Raw genomic sequence first — 25,802 nt, 5'->3', positions numbered from 1 at the left:
TACGGGATGTAAGCAATAACGATTAAAATAAGGTGAAAACATTGATTTAAAAAAATGTCTTTCTTTACTTCCTTTTCCAGCCGATTCCAAGAAATCAGTACAAAAGCCCTGTCAGCCGGCAAGTAGCAAAACCAATCTTCGACGACCCATGTAAAATTTTAAACAAGTCCCTGTTTTTTTTGTGCCCATGAAAGGAAGAAGGCATACAAGAGAAGAGAATTCCTCACGAGATTGTAGCTCGTCTGACAGGGGTTATTTGGCGTTGACAAGATAAAAGCGCCAAGCTCGAGGCAAGGGGACACGGATTCTCGGGGAATCTGTCTTTAAAGCCTATAAGGTGTCTGCGCGCTGCCTGTCAACTGTGATCCCAGGTTTGTCGAGTACGTACCTCACACTGCGCTCGCAGTTTACGCGCATGATCAATATATCTAATTGCACCAGGCAGGTAGACCGCGAGCGGTGGTCCTTCTTTCCTCAGGGCCAATCTCAGGGCCACGCGCGGCGAGTGAAAAAGTAAAATTACTCTGATTCAAAAGAAAAATAAGAGACAGCTCGCAGTCTGTGACGCCATATGTGGGTTGAGTTTGTTGTTGGTTCTCTCCCTTGCTCCGAGAGGTTTTTCTCCGGGTACTCCGGTTTTCCCCTCTCCTTAAAAACCAACACTTTCAAATTCCAATTCGACCTTGAACGCACGGACACGTTTCAACGAGTTCTTATGAACTCCTTAGTGATCCGTGGGTAAACAAATTACAATTTTTCAATTTTTTTTTACAATTTACAAGTCTACCTGCTAGGGGACGGGACGGCAAATTTTGTAAAAACAGATTACCAAGTTGTTGTCAGGCGAGCTCTTGCGACGGCTACTCAGTGGAAGAACAGCTAACAAATGGGAGATTATATCACTATATTTTTAACTCATTAAGCACTGAGAGTGATAAGCAACAAATTTCTCCTTGGAATGCCAATGTTTTACACATTGGTGACGAGAATAAAGATCATGACCAAACACAACAAATATAACTATATCAGAAGCATTGAATTGATAATTAGTCAGTAAAAGACGAAATCACTGTCATTGGACACACTTAGGGGTGATTCAGCTGAGAAATTGAGATTTTTGAGGGCTTGAGAGTTTATAGCCATTTTAGCGTAGGCTCTTGTCTCAGCCACGGAGGAATCTAACAAGTTCCAAGCGTGGGATCCTCTGTACGAGATAGAGTTCTTCATGTAGCAGTGGCAGATCCAAGGGAGGGGTCAGCCCCCTCCCCCTTGTTGTCTCAGGGCCTGGATGACTGTCCTCACCCCCCCCCCCCCCCTTATCTGAGGGTCTGGATCCGCCACTGTGTAGTACGTTTCGAAACGCGGAATACTCACGCGATGATGATGACACAAGTCGTACTTGTTCTCTCGCCTCAGTCTGGATTAGACGTTCCAGGAGCCCTGACGTTCTCAGCGTGATGGAGTTATGCAGTTAAATATTTTATAAATTTAAGTTACGATCTTGGCCTTGTACATGTCATATACGAGTTCCACTTGACTGATCTTCGAACGTCTGCAGAGGGTAAGTAGCAGGGCAGATTATATATGACTCAAGCAGCTCTGCAATGTATAGATTCCAAAATAATTTAAAATTCATTCTTATTGCCCGGTGGCACACTCCCAGATTGGTAGCGCAAGACTGCTTATTCTGTAGAAAAGGTGTAGGGACAACAAATGGATAAAGTATGGAATATTTTTTGAAGGATAGCTACCATACTTTACTTTGCAGATTGGGATTTATTGGATCGGCGTGCCCAGTTTACTACTCGCCCAGTGCGAGCCCCTTCTCGTTTTGGGAAGCCATGGTGTTCCATCGAGCAATCACTTTCTTCAATTTTGCACTATTAAACTTATCTATTTTTAGTAGTAACCCTTTGGTCGGTGGAAATTTTCCCAAGGTTAGTGAAATGAAAGAAAATTTTACCGGAAACATGAATTTTCATTCAAGTTATTGCTCTCTGAAATTTCTTAAGGTGATGTTACACGAGACGATTCGCAACGACGATCTTTAGCGCAACACAGCGTTGCAATGCTGGAACAATGCTGGAACCACTCGAAACAATGTTGCAACGCTGTGTTGAGCTAAAAATCGTCGTTGCGAATCGTCTCGTGCATCATCACCTTAAGTGAAATCATCAAGCTTTGTGAGGTTTTAAAATATTATGTCCGGTTTATTCACATTTCTTCTTTTTTATTATTAGTCTCGCTTGCTTAAGCGGCGAGACTCATAGTTTGCAACGCGTTTATCGCCCCGGAGGTGGGGGGAGGTCCCTTATATAGGCTATATGGGTATGTGCGGTGCCACTGGGTATGTTTCTTCAGCCATTTTGGTCTGAAATAGGGTATGGTTTGTGCACTCTAGTCTTGAATTGGGTATGTTTTTTAGAAGAATTAGCTACTTCTTCATCATTTGGCGATAAGACCATTTCCTTTAAATGTTTACGCCAACTACCGTGTACATGCCGTAACAGCTTGTCACGCGCTCCGGTCACGCGCCGGGCTCTAGGGCTTCAGGTCAGAAATAGGGTATCAAATTTTTGATCAGGTCTGAAACAGGGTAGGCAAAATCACAGATTTTGGTCTGAAATAGGGTAAGAGTTTGAGAAAGCGTGCCGCACATCCCCACCCAATTTTTCTGGAAGTACCCCCGGGGCATTTTTTGTCATTTTGGGGCAGAAATGGGGGGTCATTGTGCCAGGCGTTCTTTGCGGACACCGTGGAAACTGGGACTAAGAATCGTTGCGTGATGGAAGGCACGCATGTTTTGCGAAGAAAGCTTCGGAAAGATTAAATTTAGAGCTTTTCGGAAACGTGTCGATCCAAGAATTCTATCGCTTGAAAGCGTTGATTACTTTGGAGCAAGTGAACACTACTGAGCGGTCGAAAAAAATAAGAATCTGAATTAGCAAAATTGCGATGGTCAGGTGTTGTAAACTTTCACTGTATGCAAATGAGTCTTGGGATGAGGATGTGCGATTTATTTTCGGCGATGATTGAAAAGACGTGCCATGTAAATCACTTTTTCGGTATCTGGCAATGATGTTACAGTTCTCTGGAATCGAGGCCTTTGAATTTTCGTATATTTATACACGCGTATAGCTTGCTACCGCAGACGTATTTCCGGTCGTCGCCAACACTCGTTCTGAATCAATTCAGAAACAAGTAAAAAGTATCGACGTCGATAAAATAGGAAGTAAAAAACATTTAGCGAGTAAATGTGTTTCGTTTCGTGTAGAATTAATCGCCTCCTCATTTCTCGATCTTATCTTCAAGCAAGCGTGACTGAATCCGCTAGAAGCGGGTTCTTGTTTTCACTCAAGCACGAGGCACCACTCGATAACGTCAAGCCGAATTACTTTATAGACAAGGGGAAACAATTGAGGTAAGATTTTACAAACAAATTGACGGTTCTTAGTATAAGGTGTTTGTTCAAAGCCTAGTTTAACAGTCGTTAAAGTTTTTATAAACTCAAGACTCAAGACTAAATGATATCTTGTCGTTTTCTCGTGGGCATTCAGGTTTGGGCTTATCTAATTCTTGAACCATGGGAGGATCATCGCGTAATTGTGAGTATAAAACTTACCGCTACAATAGTAAGGGACTTTTGTGGAAAACAGCACAGACTTTACAGCTTGAGCGAGCCACAGTGCAAAAGCAGTCTATATCAGAACTGTTTAGATGTTGTGGTTCAAAGTTTCCTTTGCTTTGATAATTTTTAAAACAGCTTAAAGTTTATCACAAAATGAATCAACTTAATTACGTTTTGTGAGAAATTGCATTACTTGACTTACAGTGAGAGAAAGGCGCTGTGATAGGGCCAAAAGCTTGATAGTAGTGACCCTTTTTAACGACAAAAATAATTTGTGCATTCATTTCAGTTTTTGATTGTACGGACCAGGTTCTGGGCAACAGCCCATGTAATCCTCCCCCTTAAAGCCAATGTTAACACTGACTTCTTCCTTAGGAAGAGTAGGTGGGCAGACGTTTACCAGAACCTTATAATGAGACACTTTGACTCAGGTGGTCATCAGTTTAAGGGGAAAAAAAAGGAAAAATAACACCTGATTAAAAAATTAAGCTTAGGCAGAAAATTATTTTTTTTAAGTGGAGTAATAAGCTATGGTCTGGAATTGAGTTTCAACATAATGTGAAGAATTGTCAGTCGCAAGCACCGATGTTTAGCAATCAAAGATTGAATGAGTCTGAGTAGCATATTTATTAAATTTTCAACTTCGGATAATGCATTTCTAACATTCTGATTGGTTCACTCTATCTCGGTTATCAGCTCATATACCTTAGTTTGACCTTATATAATTTCTCTCGGACATTAAAGCGGTGGGAAAAAAGTAGATTTCGCGAGCATTCTACAGACGATACAACAGAAAAAAACAGAAAGTGCCATACTGGCACCGACAAAAAACCACAAACTTTGGTTTGAAATCATTTGATGCTACTCCGAAGTTTTCTTACATAGTTAAAGAAATTCTTAAAGCTTCAATTCTTCCGTACGTCAAGCCTATTATGTAACAACAACAAAAAAGTTTACCTTTAAGAATGGCTTGCAAGAACTTGGAGGAGTAAGTTTTCAAAACCATTAGCAGATTTTCGCGTGTTTGAAGAGCTTTTGCACCTCTTAATACTCTCCCAAGTCCATAACGGACCGCATTAAAGGCCTCAAGTGAATCCCACAACGAGCGACTTTCCATTGAACAACACAACAAATTGATTTGATTGACATGGTCTTTGTCACAAGGTACAGCTCCGGTTCAGTGGAGGAAGAAAACAAAATTGAAAAGCAGTCAGGTCGACCTATCCAGCGTCAAATTCCACAGTCACAGCGAGGGTAAGCGAAAACAGTCAGCTTCGCTCCCAGTCGTCCTCGGCGATTTCGGATGTGACTTCATCTGTCAATCCAAGCCTCCTCTTGTAACTCGGATAGTGCGAACTGGCATGGGTACGAGGATGGAAAACAGTACTTGTCGAGAATAACGCACATGTCACGTGATTTTCCCTTGGTTTACCGGAAGATACTTAATACCCGGTCTTTTTGAAATATTTCAAATGAAATTTACTAAAATTCAGTTGTAATAACCAGTCATTGGAAGTTTACAAAAATTTAATAAAACAATTATTCCATTCGCGCTTGTTGGATATGAGATAGTTATAGCCAACTTGGCGCTACGCGCCCCGTTGGCTATTTACCACCTCATATCCAACAAGCGCGAATGGAATAATTGTAAGAATTATGCAGATCAAGGACGGTGTTATCCACCGAGGCCGTACAACCTGTATAGCAGTGTGTGTGTAGGCGCAGGTGCCGAGTTGTAGAAAATGGATTATAGTAACAGAGGAGTATCATTCCCAGGATTCCTATCCCTACTTCCGGGGAGCGACAGAGAACGATAAACCAAAAATCAGGATATACTTAAGAGGAATATGATTTATACGAAAGAACAGAGCCGATCTCGATCAATTCCCTGCTGCCTTTGAGTATGTGTGACAAGTGGCCATGTCCTTAAAGGTAAATTCCGCTCTCAGTTTTAAACCGTATTCAGCCTATTGCCGGTTTCCAGTGTCACGCCATTCAAAATAGAACAAAAAGAAAAATCTCAACCGTTCAATAGATAGAGTCCAGAATCTGGGCAATGAAAGGAGGTTAATTTACAAATACTCTCCCCAAGATTCAGATCAGTAGAATATTTCGTATTCGAGATATAAGAAGAAATTTATTGCCCAAATTTATAAAGATTTGTATGGAGAAGCCATGCTGGTGCCCATCCGGATGGGCACCAACATGGCGGACGGAAACCAACAGAAACATCTGTTACCGAGTTTTGCTACAAAAGCGCGAATTTCTTCCTTGAGGAACTCATAAACATGAAAGTAATACTGCTTCTGATACATGAACTGTCTAGATAGGAAAATTCCATGAAATAAGTCACTTTTTTGCCTACATGACAGCTCTCTCGGCTGTCATGTAAATGCCGCGTCACGCAAGAAATTCAAGCGTACTCTATTACAAAACCAAGAACCCTTTTGAAGCGAACATTTGTATGGAAATTAGTTTTCGGCTGCTCTAATAAATGATAAAAGTAAAATCTCAGTAGGATCTATAGTTCTTTGGTTAGAATTTTAGTGACGTCATGTGAAAACCATCAATTTTCTGTAGTTTTATTCAGCTTCCTTTAATTGAACAAATACAAAGGAAATCCTGCTTCAACCTGAGAAAAGATTTTACCTGCAATAGCCGCACCAAATTTGTGTCGGTTTACCGAATTTTGTAAAGTTTAATTTGACAAATTTTGTCTGTTTAGACTTTCACAAAGGGTGTATTTTCTCAATATTACTAAGCAGAGTAAATTTTAGAGAATTTGTACGTTATTTCTGAGGCAGCCTGTCGCCTGGTAGGTATTTTGAATGTTTTGATACACAATTTGAAATTTAAGGCAGATGTACAGCCGGGGTATAGAGCCATAAACGAAAAAATGTTATTTTAAACTTTCTCCCTCGGATGATGAAAAAGTAACGCACGTGTATTCTCGCTCGGGCCTGGATGGAGGGCTCGAAACCTTACTATCAAAAATTCCGGAGGCTTAAATAAATAAGCTTAACATGCAAATTTAACAGATTTTACATTGTATAGTGGCCGGCAGAAGAAAAGATATACTCGGTACAGATTCCAATACTTCCTTTAGCCTCCACCTTTTAAACGCTAACGACCGGATTCAGACTGGGTCAGGCATCTTGTGTGCTTAATCATGCTCTGAAACAGTTGGTCCGTAAATGACGTCTCCATGCTTAATATGACTATACCGATAATATAGTAGATTGTTTACTTATTGTCCTTGCATATGTAAGTCTGTTGCAAGCTCACATCCGCCTTCCGATGGCCTTAGATGTTACGTCACAAGCGCGAAAAATTTCTCGTCCGAATTTTTGTACCTTCCGAGCTTCGATATTGACTTCTTGTAACACCTTTTCAGTTGTGGAGGATATACAAAAGGTTGTTTTCTGTTTCAAAAGATCTTTCCTTTAAAATGAAATTGTCTCCAGCGGTTACACCTCGCTCGACTGTACGTTTCTTGGCTGTGACAGTGATGTTCTGTGCTAGTCTGGTTCATATCCTCGCTCTTGATGATCAACTGGCGGGAAAACCGCGAGGAGAAGATCGCGTATCTACTGAAGGCACTGAAGTTGGTGGACAACAATCGCTGCTGTACCGTGATCGAAGAACGGTGAAAAATAACCGAACTCCCAATCTGGCGGACTTTGCAAACCGGCTGAAAGATCTCGAAGAAAGGTAGCTAAAGGTATTATGTTAGCTCGGCGATTTGCTATCTCATTTTTAAGAACTCAGTTAATTCGAGGCCAGGGGAACATTCTATTAGACACTGTTCATCGGTTACGATGTTCACACTGTTTGTAAAATGATGGATTTTCTAACCTCATTTCCTCTTCTTTGCCAAGCCACAACAACAGCATACGTTTGTCTCGAATGATGATCAGACGATTTCATGAACTGGAGAAAAGGTTTGAGAAATGAAATTAAAAATTCACCATTGTTAAATAGATATAATTGCTTTTTTAAACTAAGCATACTTCGATTCTGAAATTGCCATTGCATACTAGGGGAAATCTGTTCAATCTCTTGTCTAACGAAGCATGAGCTCAGTTTGGCAACATGGCAAATCCCCTCTTTCCTAAAATGTGTAACGGCGACTCCTGAGTTCAGGAAGCCGAAGGGGGATATTATAAGCCTTTAAAACAGTTTCAAAACTGTGCATAGGCTTGGGTCTCCTATTATAAAAGTACCTGGATACCCCCTTTAAACAGGAAAACGCTTTTTGTTGGCCGGCACTGATGAATGTTGAAGACTTGCAGCCCGTTTGTGTGGGAAGATCAGTTTTCAGATCCAGAATAGAATATCCTTCAGTGTAAACACCAGAGTAATTGTTGGTTATTTATAAACTGACTTGATGACAGTTTTTTTTCTTTCATCCACGCACTAATTTCCTAGAGCAGAAGAAGCGTAGCAAACACCACGAAAATATAACAATGCTTGACTCTTGTGAAGTTAAATTCAAGCCGCATTAAGGCGGAACTGGTAGTTGAACTAGGGCTAAAGACACGAAGGTCGCCGTTACACTATCCCTGACAATTTCTATGTTTGACTCTTTTTTGCAGATTTGATGGCTTACTGCGATTATCTTCCCGACCAGCGGGGGAATCTTATGGGTCACTTTTGACCTACATTCTTGGTAAAATATGTTGTTCAATCCTATTGCAAACTAGTACGAAACTACCTATAAGCAACTAGCGAGTTTCATTAATATCCGGTAGGCAACATGAACAGCCGGAAATATTCAATTCAGGTGTTTTGCCCTAAAACTTCGGTCCTTTTAAAAACTTAAAATAAGCGATTTTATGTTGTCGATTTAGTGTTGTAGAATTCGTAAGCAACAATGTGGCCAAAGAACCGGTACGTAATTCATTTGGCTGGTAAATTTGCTTTATTTGTGAGTGGCATCACCCAACCTCGTTCCCAGAACTTTTTCCCTTAAAAAAATTTGAGGGAAAAAACCTTGGGACCGAGGTTGTGACATCACCGTGTTTCTTTTTCAGGACAACATATGCAGAACACCGGAAAGGGACGAGTTGGACCACCTGGCCCTCCTGGGAAACAAGGACCGACTGGTGCTCCTGGGAAACAAGGACCGACTGGTGCTCCTGGGAAACAAGGACCGACTGGTGTTTCTGGGAAACAGGGACTGGCTGGTACTCCTGGGAAACCAGGACCGGCTGGTACTGCTGGGAAACAAGGACCGGCTGGTACTCCTGGGAAACAGGGGCCTGCTGGTACTCCTGGGAAACAGGGGCCTGCTGGTACTCCTGGGAAACCAGGACTAATTGGACCAAAAGGATCAAAAGGTATCAAGGACAAACGACATAGAGATCAAGGAAAAAACTGAAGCTTTTATAACACCAACTGTGAATGTAGGAAAAAGAGCAAAAGAAACTCCTCTATCAACATACCAACATTTACAAGTTAGCCACTGACCCGGCTAGCTGTAAACAATAAGTTTCATCAATCGAATTTCAGCTAACATCTTATTTCTTTTTTATGGTGTTTTTGGGTCTTTTGCAAGCCGGCCATTTTTCAACCGTTATATGCGTGATTTATGATCGTCAGAATCCCGTAGGAAAAAAAAGTTTCATGACAGCGCCAATTTTGAGCCAAATGATATAATAAGTCGAGTTTGAGTGCTTGGGGTCTTTTTATACTTTGTAGGAGAACAGGGAAAACAAGGAACCAACAAGTCATCCTCAGGCCCTCCTGGTCCTAAAGGAGACCAGGGAGCAGTTGGAAAGACTGGAGCCCAGGGACCACAAGGTGCAAAAGGAGAAAAGGGACAGGATGGAGCTGGGAAATCAGGGGTGAAGTACGTTCGCTGGGGAAGGACCACATGTCCTACTGGTGCGCAGATAGTTTATAAAGGTATGCGAAAAGAAGCTTACATGATAGTTACTATTATGCCATGATTCTAAATACAGAAAGAGTGATAAGCTGAGGATTTTTATACCACTTATTAATCATATTTAAAAGTGAAAACTATGAAATTTCTCTAAGCTTGTTACTTTTACTGGTGAATGACCCGGGCATCTCTTCAAGTTATCTTTTTGTTGCATCTTTCCAGCAGTGTAACTGGTTCATGCATAAGACAGAGTGAAATCTGGGTATGAGAGAGAAAGAGAGAGAGAAAACGCCTCTTGTTTTTCCCAACAATGCGCGCTCTCACGGCATTGTTTACGTCGAGGTCACATGAAACTGTATCCCGCATAAAGTTTTTTTTACAGTCTATGTCGTCGATCGGATCCATGAACAGTGAATAATCTCCCATGAAGCATAAATGATTACCGCTTGCTGAAATGTATTTTCATAAATTTGTAGTCAAGAACGCTTTTCTTTTTAGTGATCAATAGAAATAGGCAGACGATGAGTAGAGTATTGTATTAAATTTTTGCCTAAAAATGTTACAGACATTTGTGGTTTGTGGTCTTAGTGTCTAAGCAATCTGATTAGTTTCTTATCTTTGACAACCCAGCAATTTTCAGCTCCTAGCGATATTACGTAAACTAGGTGTTTTGCCAATTTTCTGAGTAAGAACTAATCAACAGAATCCTAGGGTTGATTTTTTTGAAGGTAAGAAAGGATTTCAAATTATTTTAACTGCGTTATCCGATTTACTTTGGTAGAATGCTTTTCGCTTGCAATAACAGCTCACTCGAGTAGAAGAGGCCATTTTGAAACTCAGCATTTCCTTACAAGAGGAATTCAGTTGCCTAGAAATCAAAGTTAATTTATGACAAATTAAAAGAAAATGAAAGCAAATGTTCGCGAAAATTCTTCATTTCAAATAACCAGGACAGAGAAAAGACGCCTTGCCTCCCTCAACCGCTAGCCGCTATTCCATGCACTTGTGAAGAGCGGAACAGGAAACCTTTTGATTAACTTGGCGCGTTGACAGAATTTCAAAGAATAATTGTTGATAAATTTTTTTGCCTTGTATCAGGTATAATGGGTGGAGAGTATTACACTCACCATGGTGGTGGAGCGAACTACCTCTGCCTTCCACACAATCCAAAGTATGACAAGTACACAAATGGCCATCAGTACGCCGGATACGTGTACGGTACTGAATATGAAGTGAGTCAGTACAGCGGTAACCCTTTTAAGAGAAATCTTCACGAGCATGAAGCACCATGCGTTGTCTGCTTCGTCAAGTCACGTGGCTCGATGCTGATGATGCCTGCCAGAAATGACTGTCCATCTGGATGGACCGAGGAGTATCATGGGTACCTGATGACTGCATATCATGGCCACCAGCATTCAACCGATTTCATCTGTGTTGACGGGGATCCAGAGTTTGTTCCTGGTAGCCATGCAAACAAGAAAGGTGCTTTGCTGTACCCTGTGGAAGGTGTTTGTGGCTCACTCCCATGTCTTCCTTATGTCAACGGTCGAGAGTTGACATGCGCTGTGTGCACCAAGTGACGGGAAGATACCTTTCACAGTGGCATGGCCACCATACTGATGAGCTACGAAAACCAAATAATAATGGTTAAATCAGTATATACTTTTAACTTGACTTAAACCATACTGCGTTATCTGGTCTGCTAGCACTAAGGCGCCAGATAAGTTCGCTGTAAATTAATACAGGATGTAAGGAATAGCAATTAAAATAAGGTGAAAACATTGATAACAAATTAGTGTTTCTTTACTTCGAGTTTATCAAACCGTGATTCCAAGATTTCGGTACAAACTCCTTGGCTGCCAGCAAGTAGCGACGCCAATCTTCGGCTGACCATATAAACTTTAAACAAGTCCCTGTTTATTGAGTCTAATGAAAGTAAGAAAGCATACAAGAGAAGAGAATTTTCTCACCAAATTTTAGCTCGCCTGACATGCGTTATTTGGCGTTGACGAAATAAAAGCGCGAAGCGCGAGGCAAGGGGACACGGATTCTCGGGGAATCTGTCAGTCATAAAGCCTTCAAGGTGTCTGCTTGCTGCCTGTTCACTGTGATCCCAGGTTTGTCGAGTACACTTCACATTAACTTTACACTGCGCTCGCAGTTTACGCGCATGATCAGTATATTTGATTGCACCTGGTAGGTTTGGTAGGTAGACCTCGAGCAGTGGTCCTTCTTTCCTCAGGGCCACGCGCGGCGAGTGAAAAAGTAGAATTACTGTGATTCAAAACAAAAATAAGAGACTACTCGCACTTTACTTGGCTTGGGACGGGACGGCGAATTTTTGTAAAAACAGATTATCAAGTTGTTTCCAGGCGAGCTCTTGCGATGGCTTTTCTACGGAAGAACAGCTAACAAATGCGATATCATTTAAGCAATAGACCACACTTTCTATGGGTTTACCGGCGTGATAACCCACGCGGGATGTCGCGAGAACACGAGAAAAGCTTGTAAATCGCGAACCGAAGGGCAGTTAATTATTCACACGCTTTTCGAGTGTTCTCCCAACATTCCAAGTGGGTTATCACGCCGGTAAACCCATAGAAAGTGAGGTCTATTGCTTTTACAAACGCGTGTAGTTATATTATAAATCACTTTATAAAATAACTAAGATAGTACGCGCGCTCTGATTGGCCGAGAGGAGTGTTTGCATGAGAGTATGTAAACATGGTTGTGGCGTCAAGTTGTTTGGTTTTTCGCGCGCTAATAGGAACCTTAAGCATCGACAACGAAACGGACGACGACGACGCTTCGCAACCGAGGCAGACTGGGCCAAGGGTTTCGTTTTGGGCGGAGAAAACGAAGTTTAAGCAGTGCAGCTTCCCAGATGGACGACGACTTTTTCTTTGCGAAGAACTTTGTCTTGTTACAGTCTTGTTAGGGCATTCAAAGACGTCCGTAATTTGCATTTTATAAGGTATGAAGATGGTTTAATCGACGATGGCGAATTCATTGTTCTTTAGGATCTGGATTATTTGATTGTGGAGGCTTTCTCTTCGTCGCGCAGCTTTTGTTTTTGTTTTGAAATGAAGTTAAACCTGTATACCGATCTCGAACAGCTCTTGACTTGCAGTTAAGCTAAATTTCGGCTGCTGAAGAGAATTAAGTGCTGCTACAATGTTCTCCCGTATTTGTCCTCTCTCAGGGCTTCTCATAACCACATCATGTTCCAGCTGAGTCTACTGGAAAATAGTTGCCTTTAATAGCGGCTAAAAACAACATGGGAAATTATTAAATCTTAGTACGAAAAAATGAACATTTATCCTATAGTACAACCTATAATGCATGAGTAAACATAGGACCGTAAGGGAACGAACAGCAGCTAATCTAAAAGGTTCGGAAGATAGCAGAGGAAAGCTTACTTGTCTGTCCGACTTGTTGTTCCGCCATCACTCAGGTTTTCAAACAAACCGAACCTGAAAAATAAATTCAAGTTAGCAGGCGAAGAAACCGACAAAGTGTTTAACATTTGGATTCTGCTAATCCACAAAGAATATATTTCTACTTGTACTGAATGACAAGGCGGGAAAAGAGTGATTTACATGTAAAAAGTATAGTTTTATACTTACGTTTTAGCGACGACGGCAAACCTCCCTGAATCTGCCTCGTACCCAGACGCCTCTCTTTTGATGAAAATGTGCCCGCAAAGGAAGGCGGGAAGGAGACAATTGGCGAGACGTCGCTTCGCCTGCCGTCTGTACCCTTCCCATGGTCCCTTGCGGTTCATCACCAGTCACTCGTTTCGCGCTCGCCTCTGCCATGCGAAAAACGAAGAAGCGCCTGAGGAGGAGGCTGTCCCTGAATTACGTCGTCGACGAAGGCTGGACGGCTGGACGACAAAGCTGGACGACGTTTTGACAACCTTACGCATGCCCAGAAGGTTCGCGCGGGAAAATTTCACTTCCGGTCGGCGTCGTCGATCCTTAAGGTCCCTAATCACGCAAGCACGAATTTGAAAAAGTTTTCGAGTTCAAAACTCGACAAGTTTAGTTTATTTACCCATTCCTTCGTCGGCTAAAACATGTAAAATCGTTGCAAAGAAGGTGAGTCAATTTTTCTTCGCTTAAGTTGACTTTTTAAGCGGGAAATATCCGTATTTTGCAAAGCATCTTTTTGCAAAACAAGAACTGATTACGCGTTCAAGACTTCGTAGACAAGATTTTGCGACTGGTAAGAATTTCTCTTTTAATCAGTGCCATACAAAGAGTTTTGCGTTTTTTTCTCGGGAAAGTTATTGTATAAAAGCAATAGAAAACTTTTTTCCTGTGTTTGCATAGCCTGATATAAACACTCGAGGCGTTGGGAGAATTCTCGACGGTTATGCAAACCCTCGACTTCGTCTCGGGTTTGCATAACTATCTCGAATTCTCTCAACTCCTCTCGTGTTTATATCAGGCTATGCAAACACGGAAAACGTTTTCTATTGCTTAAATATTTTTAAGACTGATGAGCAACAAATTTCTCCTTGGAATACCAATGTCTTACACATTGGTGACGAGAATTAAGGACATGATCAAACACAATTAGTATGGAATAATTATTTTTTAAAGGATAGCTACACCATACTGCAGATTGGGATTTATTAGATCGGCGTTTTCTCCGAGTTAAAAATTTTCAACAAACTTGTGCCCAGTTTACCACTCGCCCAGTGCGAGTCCTTCTCGTTTTGGGAAGCCATTATGGTGTTCCGTCGAGCAATCATTTTCTTCAGGTTTGCTCTGTTAAACTTATCTCCTTTTAGTAGTAACCCTTTGGTGGGTGGAAATTGCCCCAAGGTTAGTGAAATGAGAGAAAATTTTACATGAAACATGAATTTTGCATTCATGTTATTGCTCTCTGAAATTTCTAAGTGAAATCCGCAAGCTTTGTGAGGTTAATTTTATCAGTAAAAATGTCTGGTTTATTCAGCTTTCTTCTCTTTTATTATTTTCACTCAAGCACGAGGTACTACTCGATAACTTCAAGCCTAATTATTTTTTAGACAAAGGGGAAATAATTGAGGTAAGATTTTACAAACAAATTGACGGTTCTTTGTATAAAGTGTTTGAAGCGTAGTTTAACAGTCGTTAATGTTTTTCAGTGTTTTTATAAACTCAAGGCTTAATGATACCTTCTCGTTTTTTCGTGGGCATTCAGGTTTGGGCTCAACTTATTCCTGAACCTTGGGAGGATAATCGTGTAATTGTGAGTATAAAACTTACAGATACAATAGTTACGTGGAAAACAACACAAACTTTAAGGATAGAGCGAGCCATATAGCAAATACAGTCTGAATCAGATCTGTGTAGATGTTGTGGTTCAAAGTTTCCTTTGCTTTGATAATTTTCAAAATAGCCCTAACATTTGTCACAAAATGTATCAACTATATTAAGTTATGTGAGAAATTACATTTTTTTGACTTACATTGAAAGAAAGGTGCTGTGATAGGGCCAAAAAGTTTGAGAGTGGTAACCCTTTTTCACGACAAAAACAAACATTGTGCATTCATTTCAATTTTTGATTCTATGTATCAGGTTCTGAGGAACTGCCCGTGTAATCCCCCCCTCTTAAACCCAATGTTGACACTGTCTTCTTACTTAGGAAGGGAAGGTAGGCAGATGTTTACCGGAACCTTATACTGAAACACTTTGACTCAGATCGATTGTTGTCATCAGTCTAAGGGAAAAGAAAGGAAAAATAATACCTGATTAAAAAATGTTACATGCCAAAGAAAAAATGAGCTTAGGCAGAAAACTATTTTTTAAGAGGAGAAATAACCTGTTGTCTGGAGTTGAATGTCCAAGTATCCAGAAGCATTGTCAGTCGCAAGGGCTGATGTTGTTTATTAATTATTTCAACAATATAGTTGTTATGCAACAATAAACTATTGGGTTTAAATTGTGAATTCTAAATCGTTCAACTAAACTGAATGACAGACGTTTGTCATCTGATATCAACCAATACATTGTTTTCTCCTATATCCTCTATCAGTAAAGATGATAAAGCTGTCATTAGAATATACATACTTTGTTAATTAATTTCAGGGCAGCCTTTCAAATACTGAGTATCTAACATTCAACTTGAGAAGCTGGGAAACATCTTCAGAAAAACAAGGAATAGGAGTTATCTCTAGAAATGTTGTAAGTTGAAGTCAATAAGATTCTTACGGTAGTATAATATTATTATAAATATTGCTGTTGTATTATGAAAACAGAGAACACCAGAAGTATTTCTGGAATGGAAGTATTGTGCAAAAAAAGCTGTTCAGGAGTGAGGCAAAAATATTATAAGTGGAAGTGATAATTAGTTTGTAGGTTCCTCAAGTGTCAAACCAAATTCAACACCCCAATGTTAATATATGTCAGACATTTACCATTTTAAAATGATTTATTATTGTTCATTGCCTCAAGATTGCAAACTGGTCTTTGTTTAAGGAGATTGCAATTTTTTTTTTGGCATTTAATGCTTGGAAGGTGATCATGCCAATATTTTCAAGGGTGTGGCTTAATTGTCCTGTTTTTGACAAGATATGCCTTAATAATTTGCTCTTTCAGACAGCTGCTGTCAAGGAAAAACAAAAGCAAATAGGAAACAAAAAAGTCAAGGCAACTGAAGGGTATAGGAATACAGTAAATGAATAAATTATTTAATGAACATGTTATAATAGGCGTTATGGAATATATAAGATTGATTTAGGCATAACATTGTCTAAGGGTGTTAACAGTAAGAACTAGCCTACTGAACCAGTCTTTTTGAGTGCTCAAGAGTTTTTGCTAAAAATCATCACTGCCCTGTATGCTGTTCAGGAATGGGGCTTGACCGTATTTGGCTGATTGACAGTTGGATTCTGTTTATAACTGGACTTACTTGGCTATCTAGTACAGAGCAATAGTAACTCCTTTATGCATCAGAAATAACTATTGAAAGCTGGGTATATCTAAAGTTGATCATGAATGACTGTCTCAACAAAGGATACCTATACATTACCCTGCTTATTGATCATTCATCAGCTGTTGCAACCACTGTACAGTAATGTGAAAAGCAAGGGTATCCTTTATTCCCAAGGCGGGGCACTACTTATGATGGCCTAGACGGGAAGTATTAAGTCCTAAGAGTTAGGATGGATAATTTAGTTTTCCCTACCTATGGCAATGAAACTTATAAACTTGATTGTGCTAACCTTTGAGTGATATAAAAATTAATAAATATTCATCAGAATTATTTTCCACTGTCTCATCAGCTTAAATGAAACACCGGGTAATGTTTTGTTTACAATCAAAGCATTTTCTGAAGATCCAAGCTGCATCACTTTAAAAGCTGTAAGTAACAAGTCAGGTAACCTAGCTACAGTTCATAGAAACCCAGCTGGGAAATTGATATCAGTGACTGAAAAAAATTGAGTTCATTATATATGCAGTGACATAAATCACTATTGTGAAAATTATGATGACAAGCATGATTATTATAGTGATAATAGTGTGAGTTAAATATGTTTTTTTCTGTTGGAGAGGAGTTAATTCTGATCAAACTCACACCCAAACATTTACATAGGAAAAGGGGATTTTTAATGGAAAATAGACAACTGTAATCAATTCTTATGCTGTACATGTCACATAGTTGATTGCGGTTCTGTATACTTTCCCAGCCCGAATTAATTTTTTTTTTTTTTTAAAAAAAAGCCCCTGTTGTCTGCCTGTATTTTTCAACACAAAATATTTGACAGGAATGTGCAAGCTGTCTTAGTTTAATAGGCAGTTGTCATGGAAAGAAAGAGCATGCATTGTTTCTAAATTGTCAATTCTTTGGAATCTTCCTGGCGTCTTAATACTATTAAGATTCCATGGTAGTTTCTACTACTTGTTGTTTATACTACTTTTACTTGAGAATCTGCTTTCTTTTTGTTTATAAGTTATCTATTTTAGCCCTGTGGCTTCCTTTTTCATGCTTGCCTTTCTGACTTTTGTGTCGTGGTTGTGTAGTAGAAAAGTTATTTTTTATCCAGTAAGGTTAAAAACGTACCATCTTAACGGTTTAGAATTGCCTTTCATGGTTGAAATTTCCTCTTGGTTTTATTTTCTGCACTGCTGATAATTATATAGTTTTACATTGCATTGCATCGGTACCTTAAAAAATGTGTTTGGTTGATTTCAATAAAGGTAACAAACATAACCATTGGATGTCCTGTGAATCGACACATACTTCCTCGGGGGTGAGTAGAAATGACCCGCCTAAGTTATAATTTGTCAGTTTCCAATAAAGAAAATACTACTACCACTTATAACAATGACAATAATATAATAATAATAATAATAGTAATGATAATAATAATAATGATAATAATAATAATAGTAATAATAATAATAGTGATGATAATAATAATAATGATAATAATAATGATAATGATGATGATAATAATAAAAATAATAAAGAACTACACAGTGCAGAAAAAAAGTAGAGCAAGTTAGTGACAGTTCTCTTTTTGTTAAGATCCTTGTAGTAGATGTCATCATGTAAAAAAAAACCCAGTTGCTGTGCTTTCACTACAGTAAAAGAGCACTTTTAATCAAGCCAGAGCAGAAATGCTCTTTTAATCTAAATTGGTAAAAGGAAAAATGTGTGCTGTAGTCCCCTGATTACAATAATGATCTCAAGACTAAGTAAAGCAGGAAGGTTTAAATGTTATTATTGTTTTAAACTGTTACCTTTTACAGGGTGAGCTTGCTCATTTGGTCTTGTTTCAGAACAATAGCTTACCGATTGAACAATGTGTCAATCAGTCATTAATTGAATTCACCCGGTCAGACAGTCATTATTCAAAATGGAAGCAACAAACCAGTTAGTCAGTTAATCCTAGTATCTTAACAGACCCCTTGTAAGGAAATTAAAAATTTCCTCGGTGACCAGGGCATTTTCTTGCAGAAAACCTGTCCGCTGTGATGGCTATGAAAACTACTCCTTTGTTATTCCAAGGTAAGAAGACCCAATAACAAAACACATATATATTACAATCAGCGTAAATGTGTGTATGAGTTTATAGTGACAAAATCAAACAAATTGCAAAGGGAAACTAGCAAAAACTATTCTGTTACTGAAAAAAAAAATAGACTCTCTCATTCTCTCTTGTTAGTAATATTCACATATCTGGAAATCCTGTAAGTAAAACCCTTAAATTTAACCTTCAGATGTACTTTGGTTTTAGACATCAGAGGAGGGATGTTTTTCTTTCAGACCAAGACGTTACAGACAAGGTAAAAAAAATGCATCAATAAATCTCTTTTTTATTCCTCGGTTTTCTTTATCTTTTACTGTGAAACTTATAAAATCGTGAACACCAGAAATTTTTATGGAATGTTATTGTGTTGTGAGAAATAAGCAAATAAGGTGCGAGATAACTAAACTGCAAACAGCAACGGTAATTAGTTTGTGGTTTTGAGGTCTGCTCGCGTGTCCTGAACTTTACTGTGATTGGCCAGTACACAATCAACATTCCTGAAATTTTTCAGGAGTTCAAGGTGTTCTGAGCATGACAGTAATGCAAAAAGGAATAGATAGCATATCAAACTGTGTCGCATGAAAAAAAAACCTTGAATGGATAGCCCACGTAATCGTGACGAGATTTGAGTGCGCAAGTGCATTTTGGCGGTGAAGCGGTCAAGCCTTGAGAGCGATGAAACCGATCTTACCAGAAATAACAAAAACAGTTAAAATTTATCTATCTGCCAACACAGCAACCTTCTTAAAGAGGAATATTTCCCGGGAATAAAGCAATCGCTATTTACCCGGACCATCCATGTCGTCTGAATAAATACAGGAATAAATTTTGCCAAAACCGTTGCTTTTTTAAAGTGTTAAGGTGTAATCCTGAAACTAGCATACAATCCTTTGGTAGTGGCACACTCCTTTCATGGATTAGAACGAATCTGGGTCGAGTTTCTTTTGTTTTGATCCCCTCGCCCCTATCGTGACTCGAGTAACCTACTTTGTTCCCCTCCATCATGACGCTTCTTGGCCCTGTTTGAAAACATAAACACAGATTTAAAGCCCTTAGTCGAATTTGAAGGAGAGCGTTCACTTCCATTTCAGGTTTTTAGATACGACTTTGCAAGGTTAGGATGTCCTTTCACGGTACTGAAGAACGAACCTTTCAAACCGATCATTGATTTGTAAGTTGTTAACCTTAAGTCCGAAAAGTCGAGCGTTCAGAAGTTCCAACACTGACTTATTTTACTTGGAAACATTTAAACTTATTAAATTTTAAACCTCGGTTAACGCATTTCTAGCATTGTGATTGGTTCACTCAATCTCGGGTTATCAGCTCATATACCTTAATTTGACCTTATATGGAACAGGATTACGCTTAGTTACATCAACATCCGGCCGGTCGTTTTGTAATATTTAAAATGAAATTTACACAACATTCAGTTGTAATAACAAAACGTTTGCAGTTTAACCATCTCATATCCAACGCACGCGAATGGAATAATTATTTAATCCAACTTCATTTCATGATAAAGTTGGATTAAATAATAATTAATTAATAAGATTAATTAATAGTTAATTAATTTTTTTAATTAATTAGTATTAATTAAAAAATATTAAAAAAAGAAAACTTCATTTCATGTACAAACCAGAGTGAGAGAGAGTCGTTAGGAAAGGAGTCGGAAAGAAACCACTCTCGTTCCCCGGGATTTTCCTTAAAAAATAAGAGGGGCCGCTCCTCTCAATTTCTAAAGGAAAATCCTCTAGGAACGAGGTTAAAAAAGGAACATAAGAACCAGTTCCGAATTTTCCCGTCCAATAATCACTTTAATTATTACAGTTTAGATGAAAAGAAAGAAAACACTGTGTGAAGATGTAACGTAGTTGTACTGTAAAGTATGATCAGGAATCACTATAATCAGGGGCGGATCCAGGAGTGATCAGGATCGAAATCTCCATTTTCCTATAAATCTCCCGGAAACGGTGATGAGTGGCTATTGTTTTTTTAAAGATATGACGGAGAAACGTTTATCAAAGAAGTTCGTGCCAACTACATCTTGTGGGAGAAACATGGCAGAACAGGTTACACGTACAGTACGACGATGAAGCAGGTACATCAGTATGACATAGCGAGCGTGCGAGGCGTTCGAAAGGAAAGGTCGAAGGAGTGAATTGAGGGAAGAGAAACGCCCTACTCACTCGCACGTTTTTCTTGTACTCGCGCACCCGAAATTTCCTGGCACGCCCCCACCCTTTCGAACCTCGCGGGCTATATTATGTATATTACTGATAGCACTGCGTGGTTGCGAATTGAGTGAAACACTTAAAAAGAACCGGTCAAAACATTCAGTTTAAAATAAGGCATAAATAACAAGGCAAATGCAAAATAAGGCAAGGATAGACGAACTTGCACGGAAGAACGGATTAAAATTGTGGCCTTTAAAAATTTGTTAGCCTAACAGTCGGTTCAAAATTCACTTTTGTTGGTTGTTTAATTTAATAATCCTAGGGTAGACTACGAGTAGTCCCCCATTTTTCCTCAGGGATAGCAGAGCGGGCGAAACGCGAGCGCGAGTGAAAATCACCCCAAGCGAGAAAAGGCGACACACGGCGGAGAGAGTGTCGCCTTTTCTCGCGTGGGGTGGTTTTCACGCGCGCTTGCGTTTCGCTCTCGCTCTACTACCCTGAGGAAAAATGGGGGACTACTCGTAGTCTAATCCTTTGGAGACAAGCAGTTTCTTTGCCAACGTTAAGTTAATTAGTGGATATGACCCCGGGGTAACTGGATGTTTTGGATCATTATACGTTTCTGGAAAACTGCCCACCTACCCCTCCCCTAAGCCAACATTTTGACCTAAGGGAGGGAAGTAAGTGTTAATGTGCGCGTAGGGGACAGGTAGGTGGGCAGTTTCCCAAAAACGTATAATGATCCAAAACAAAACGGACTAGACAGCCGTGACTTTAAATGGATACGTTTCTGGGAAACTGCCCACCTACCCCTCCCCTAATCCCACATTTTGACCTAAGGGAGAGGAGTGAGTGTTAATGTGCGCTTAGGGGAGAGGTAGGTGGGCAGTTTCCGCAAAACGTATAATGATCCAAAACAAAACGACAGAGCTACTCTTATAAGGCCGGCTCTTTGAGTCTGGCAAATGCATCAGCAGATCAGAATTCATAAAAGCTTTTACTTAAAACGAGTCGTCATAAATATAGACAAAATAAGACTAAAATTGACACCATTTGGAATAAGGCGTATAAAGCATGCAGCTAGAAGCTTGTGGCGGATAGGTTGGGAATTAAGAAATGCTGCTAAATCACTTTTATTTTCCTCTTTATTTTTAAACAGGCTGGTTGCATTAGTGAGGCTCAAAGTTGGGAGAAGATGATCAAATCTGTGCAAGCAGAAGAGAAGGATTCTGCCTGGTCTAAATTGGTATTGCTTCCAAAACTAAGTGTTTTTATTGTTCAGTCGCTGCAACTTTGAAACGTAACATCTCAAGATTTTAGTTGATGCTCTAGTGAGTGCAGTTTTCCTGGAGGTTTGCACTAACTAGAACTGACATATATCCCGGTTTTGAAAGTATGTATTTTTATTCGTATTTAAACATTCAACAGAATTACCGCAGCTGTTTTGAGGAGCCTGCAAATAATTCTTCACCAAACGTGGATCTCAACCAACCGTATGAGATTTTGAACAGTTCAATATCTTCCTCGCAAATCCTATGGAATGATGTGGGAATTTTTGTCTTCACGCTGAAGGTTGTCGATCCTGAATTCAGGTGAGAGGAGCCGTCTTTTTCAAAAGCGATTCCAAGCTGACAAGGATTCGTCTTAGCAAACTGTCCTTACTTATGCTGACCACTGCATTAATAAGAACCATGTTCAGTGTTTAGTAACTTTCACTTTTAGAGTCTGATTGAGTCAAGATTGCGTGTGACTTTGGCAGTAATTTTACGTACGTTTCTACCTGCTTCTCAGCATTCTAATATTTTTTTTGTTAACGACAAAATAACAACATTAATGTACAGCGTTTTATAAAAATAGATAAAAAACAAAACTATTACGGGGGGAGATACTCGACCAATATTTGGGTATAGGTGAGCCGCGGGGGATTTGAAACCCTGACCCTGTTTGGGACAAAAAATTCCTAAAATACATGAAAGAAATAACATTCCCGACTGTAAAATTAGCCTTGCTTCTTTTGTTCTATATTTCCAATTATTGCTGGTTAGATGCCTTAATAGGATCCGGTCCTTCTTTTTTGTAATTTGGTCCTTGCTTCCAAAAATGAATGTCTAAAATATATACCCTGTTTAGGACAACACCCTCAATTTTATTACCCTGTTTAGGATAAAAGGCAAGCCGTCTTGTTTTTAAGCCATTGATTGGCAATCCTTCTATGAAGCAAATTCACGTTATAGTCATTGTTTTTGTATGTGTGGACTACAAACAAAATTCATCTGGCAGATCAAATCAATCGTGCAAGTAACATCCTGTTGACAGAATCACGAAATTGTATACCCTGTTTAGGAAAGAGAGTTCAAAACTACATACCCTGTCCGGCGGCACATCCCCGTATTCGGGCCATATAAGGGCGTAACCTCACGGGGGGGGGGGGGGGGGGAAGGGGAGGGGGCAACATGGAATCTATTTGTTAATCTTACGTTTTCGCTAATAACAACGACATATTACTGTATTTTCTCTAACAGCTTCTGTAACCTGACAGTGGAGATATCTGTTCAAGTGAATGCTGTGCGAGGTTTGATGGAAGAGATTCCAACCTTTGTGGTACTTGGATCGTCCAGCTTGATCATTATCATCATGGTTGTATCTGCTTACTATACTCTATTCCGTTGCGTGGATTGAGCTTCGACGTTGCTGACAATTTGTTTAACCCCTTAAGTCGCAAGAGTGACCAACATCAATTTTCTCCTAACAATAATATACAGAATTAAAAGAAAAGTTTGGGAGAATAAATAAAATGATCATCTAAGGGAAAATGCTTCGATCTTTGAACAAATTCTCTCAACTAATTCTGTAAGGAAATGTATGGAGATCAGCTTGGAGAATTTGTATCTGGATCTTGGGGCTTAAAGGGTTAAATCTCGCTCCTAGAGGCTGCGAATCTTTTCGGTTCACTAACCTGGGCTTATCCAATCAAGGCCCGAATAGCTGAAATGATTGGCATAACTCCCTTGCTCAGGCCGTACTCAGTCAGTACATAAAATATAAGACTGCAGTGAAATAGTCCGTATTTTTGCAGGCGTGTGAGGCTCGCGCACTTCGCGCGTTACGCTCATACGCTACGTTTTATCGATTTATTTACTGATTTTGAGGAAAAACCCGACTTTTTTGGAGTCTAAGAAAACAGAGCTCTATGAAAGCATACAAGGGTGTACGTACTGTATATGATGGTATGCAAGGGGCGTTAAATTTCAGGGCATGCCATGGGCTCATTACGCGGAGCAAGTAACTGCCATGCTAGGCCTACGTCACGGTGTTTTCACAGACCAGTTTATTTTTAGATACATTTTAGAGCACTTTTTCCCGCTGCTAAAATGGGAGCTACGCTCCTGCTATGAGCGCATTCGAAATACAATGTTGAGGTATGGACGTCATTAAAGTAGTCTTGAGTAGACGTCATTAAAAGGTTTAAAAGTTCATTTTCAGGTTGGTAGGTTTTGTTGACTGGTTTTCTAAATTCACCCCAAAATCGTTCTAAAATTAAACTGGCCGGTGAAAACGCCGTGACACGAGTATATGAAAGCTGCAAGCTCCGCGGATTACGCAAGCTGAAGTAAAATGTCAGGATCTTATAAACTCCAATGATACCTATGTACACAGGTCATTACTGACTGACTTTCCGTATACAGTAAAAACCCACGTATAAGAGCTTGCTTTTTTTAACTCCGGCAAAATAGTTTCTTGTATTTTGGGGTACTGTACTAATTAGCAATTTAGTATAAGTAGGTTCTTAATGAGGCTCTTGGTTTCTATGAACAAGATAATTGATTGCTGATTACCAGAAAAATAACTTAACTTGGGTTTGGTCTTAAAAATAGAGTATTTATTCACAACATTATTATTATAACCTTAACAAAACTGATAACAGAATTTATACGTGTTCTTGTTATACTTCAATTTTCAATCTCAAAGTTAAACTCCTTTGTTAAGTTGTTTATCATAATGTATCTATGAGCCACATATAAGGACCTGCTTGATCTTCTTGGCTTAACAGGTTCTTAGAAGTGGCAAATTTCAGCCAGGAAGTTCTCAATCCACTGGGTTCTTAAATGCGGGTTTTTAATGCATTTGTTACTTTAGGCAGTGTATAGGTGGATTTCCACCGTTGCGTAATGAAATAAAATAGAGGCATGTATGAAAGGTCGCGCGTAAACTTAAAAGGTGAGCGAGGTTCGACTTTTTCGTAATTGAGCGTCGAGGTTCGACTTGAACGTTTACGCAAGGCTGTTCATGATACATTTTTGCCCCTTTTTATTGACCCGCGTAAAATTGACGTGCGGACGCACGTAAAATTACGCGACTGTGGAAATCCCCCTAAAGAAATGGGCTGAACTCCAGACCTGTTTATAGTAAGGAGGACAACAAACAAAGTTAAGATGTTAGTCTTTTGACTAAACGGTAATGGCGAGGCTTACAAAATTAGCTATAAAAAATGTAAAGGCGCACACGAGCCAAAGGCCCCCCAAAAGGCTTAGAATGCGGTTTAATTTGTTAACTGACTGTCAAGAGAACATAAAAAGTTCTCTTGGTACTGGCTTGCCAAATTGTCAGACTCCAATATGGCAGTGCCCCATAAAAAAAGAAAAGAAAATACCGCACAAACGAGTAGCGGCGATTTCGATTACAGGTCGATATGCTGATGTGAGAGTCTTAATGATAGTACTTTATGGAGCTGCCATCTATTGTTAAAGACATCAAGGCAGCCTGAATCGTTTGCACCTTCGTGGCCCAAAGTTTAAGATTTCCATGCATTTTAAATGCATGTTGGTAATGTGCTGCCTCTTATCTACTTGCCCAACGGAACATGGGAAGGTCCCAGATTAACGCAAGAGTTAACGGAAAGGTCAAGTTGCTTTGCTCGCTTCGATATATAATTTGTTGCCAACCCTGACCGCGATCCACAACCAGATAGTTCGGTTCGTGCATGTGCGTTTAATTACCGGCGGCCATTTGGGCATTTCCTGCAGTAACTGTTGTACGGTCAGGTGCACCAATTACTTTAGTTGTGAACACGCGAGGGCATTAAGATTT

The 25,802-nt window shown here is 39.6% G+C and overlaps 2 protein-coding genes and 1 long non-coding RNA gene across 3 annotated transcripts; all 3 read left to right on the top strand.

The window, feature by feature from the left end:
* Positions 1 to 7,036: 7,036 nt before the first annotated feature.
* LOC140942762 (uncharacterized) lies at positions 7,037 to 8,298 on the top strand. Its single transcript, XR_012166568.1, has 3 exons — positions 7,037 to 7,339; positions 7,507 to 7,569; positions 8,224 to 8,298. It is a non-coding gene; the product is annotated as an uncharacterized lncRNA (long non-coding RNA).
* Positions 8,299 to 8,669: 371 nt separating this feature from the next.
* On the top strand, positions 8,670 to 11,264 carry LOC140944687 (uncharacterized). Its single transcript, XM_073393807.1, has 3 exons — positions 8,670 to 8,967; positions 9,329 to 9,535; positions 10,611 to 11,264. Exons 1-3 carry the CDS (start codon positions 8,670 to 8,672, stop codon positions 11,090 to 11,092), a joined length of 987 nt encoding a protein of 328 aa, XP_073249908.1. The 3' UTR covers positions 11,093 to 11,264.
* A 2,984-nt stretch (positions 11,265 to 14,248) lies between these two features.
* LOC140944686 (cation channel sperm-associated auxiliary subunit epsilon-like) lies at positions 14,249 to 23,630 on the top strand. Its single transcript, XM_073393805.1, has 14 exons — positions 14,249 to 14,344; positions 14,508 to 14,570; positions 14,706 to 14,753; positions 15,593 to 15,688; positions 16,103 to 16,164; positions 16,789 to 16,867; positions 17,705 to 17,757; positions 18,468 to 18,518; positions 18,748 to 18,796; positions 19,632 to 19,711; positions 20,539 to 20,638; positions 21,874 to 21,960; positions 22,143 to 22,306; positions 23,237 to 23,630. Exons 1-14 carry the CDS (start codon positions 14,249 to 14,251, stop codon positions 23,391 to 23,393), a joined length of 1,185 nt encoding a protein of 394 aa, XP_073249906.1. The 3' UTR covers positions 23,394 to 23,630.
* The last annotated feature ends 2,172 nt before the right edge of the window (positions 23,631 to 25,802 follow it).

This window comes from Porites lutea, chromosome 7 (genome assembly GCF_958299795.1).
Source record: "Porites lutea chromosome 7, jaPorLute2.1, whole genome shotgun sequence".
NCBI lineage: Eukaryota > Metazoa > Cnidaria > Anthozoa > Scleractinia > Poritidae > Porites > Porites lutea.
This window is presented reverse-complemented; position numbering and strand designations above follow the sequence as displayed.

Coding starts and splice junctions, on each gene's coding strand:
- LOC140944686 (XM_073393805.1), top strand. CDS start 14,249: ATGGTGTTCCGTCGAGCAATCATTTTCTTCAGGTTTGCTCTGTTAAAC. Junction 15,689..16,102: donor GAGTTATCTCTAGAAATGTT/GTAAGTTGAAGT, acceptor TTGCTCTTTCAG/ACAGCTGCTGTCAAGGAAAA. Junction 18,519..18,747: donor TACTCCTTTGTTATTCCAAG/GTAAGAAGACCC, acceptor CTTTGGTTTTAG/ACATCAGAGGAGGGATGTTT.
- LOC140944687 (XM_073393807.1), top strand. CDS start 8,670: ATGCAGAACACCGGAAAGGGACGAGTTGGACCACCTGGCCCTCCTGGG. Junction 8,968..9,328: donor TGGACCAAAAGGATCAAAAG/GTATCAAGGACA, acceptor TATACTTTGTAG/GAGAACAGGGAAAACAAGGA. Junction 9,536..10,610: donor TGCGCAGATAGTTTATAAAG/GTATGCGAAAAG, acceptor GCCTTGTATCAG/GTATAATGGGTGGAGAGTAT.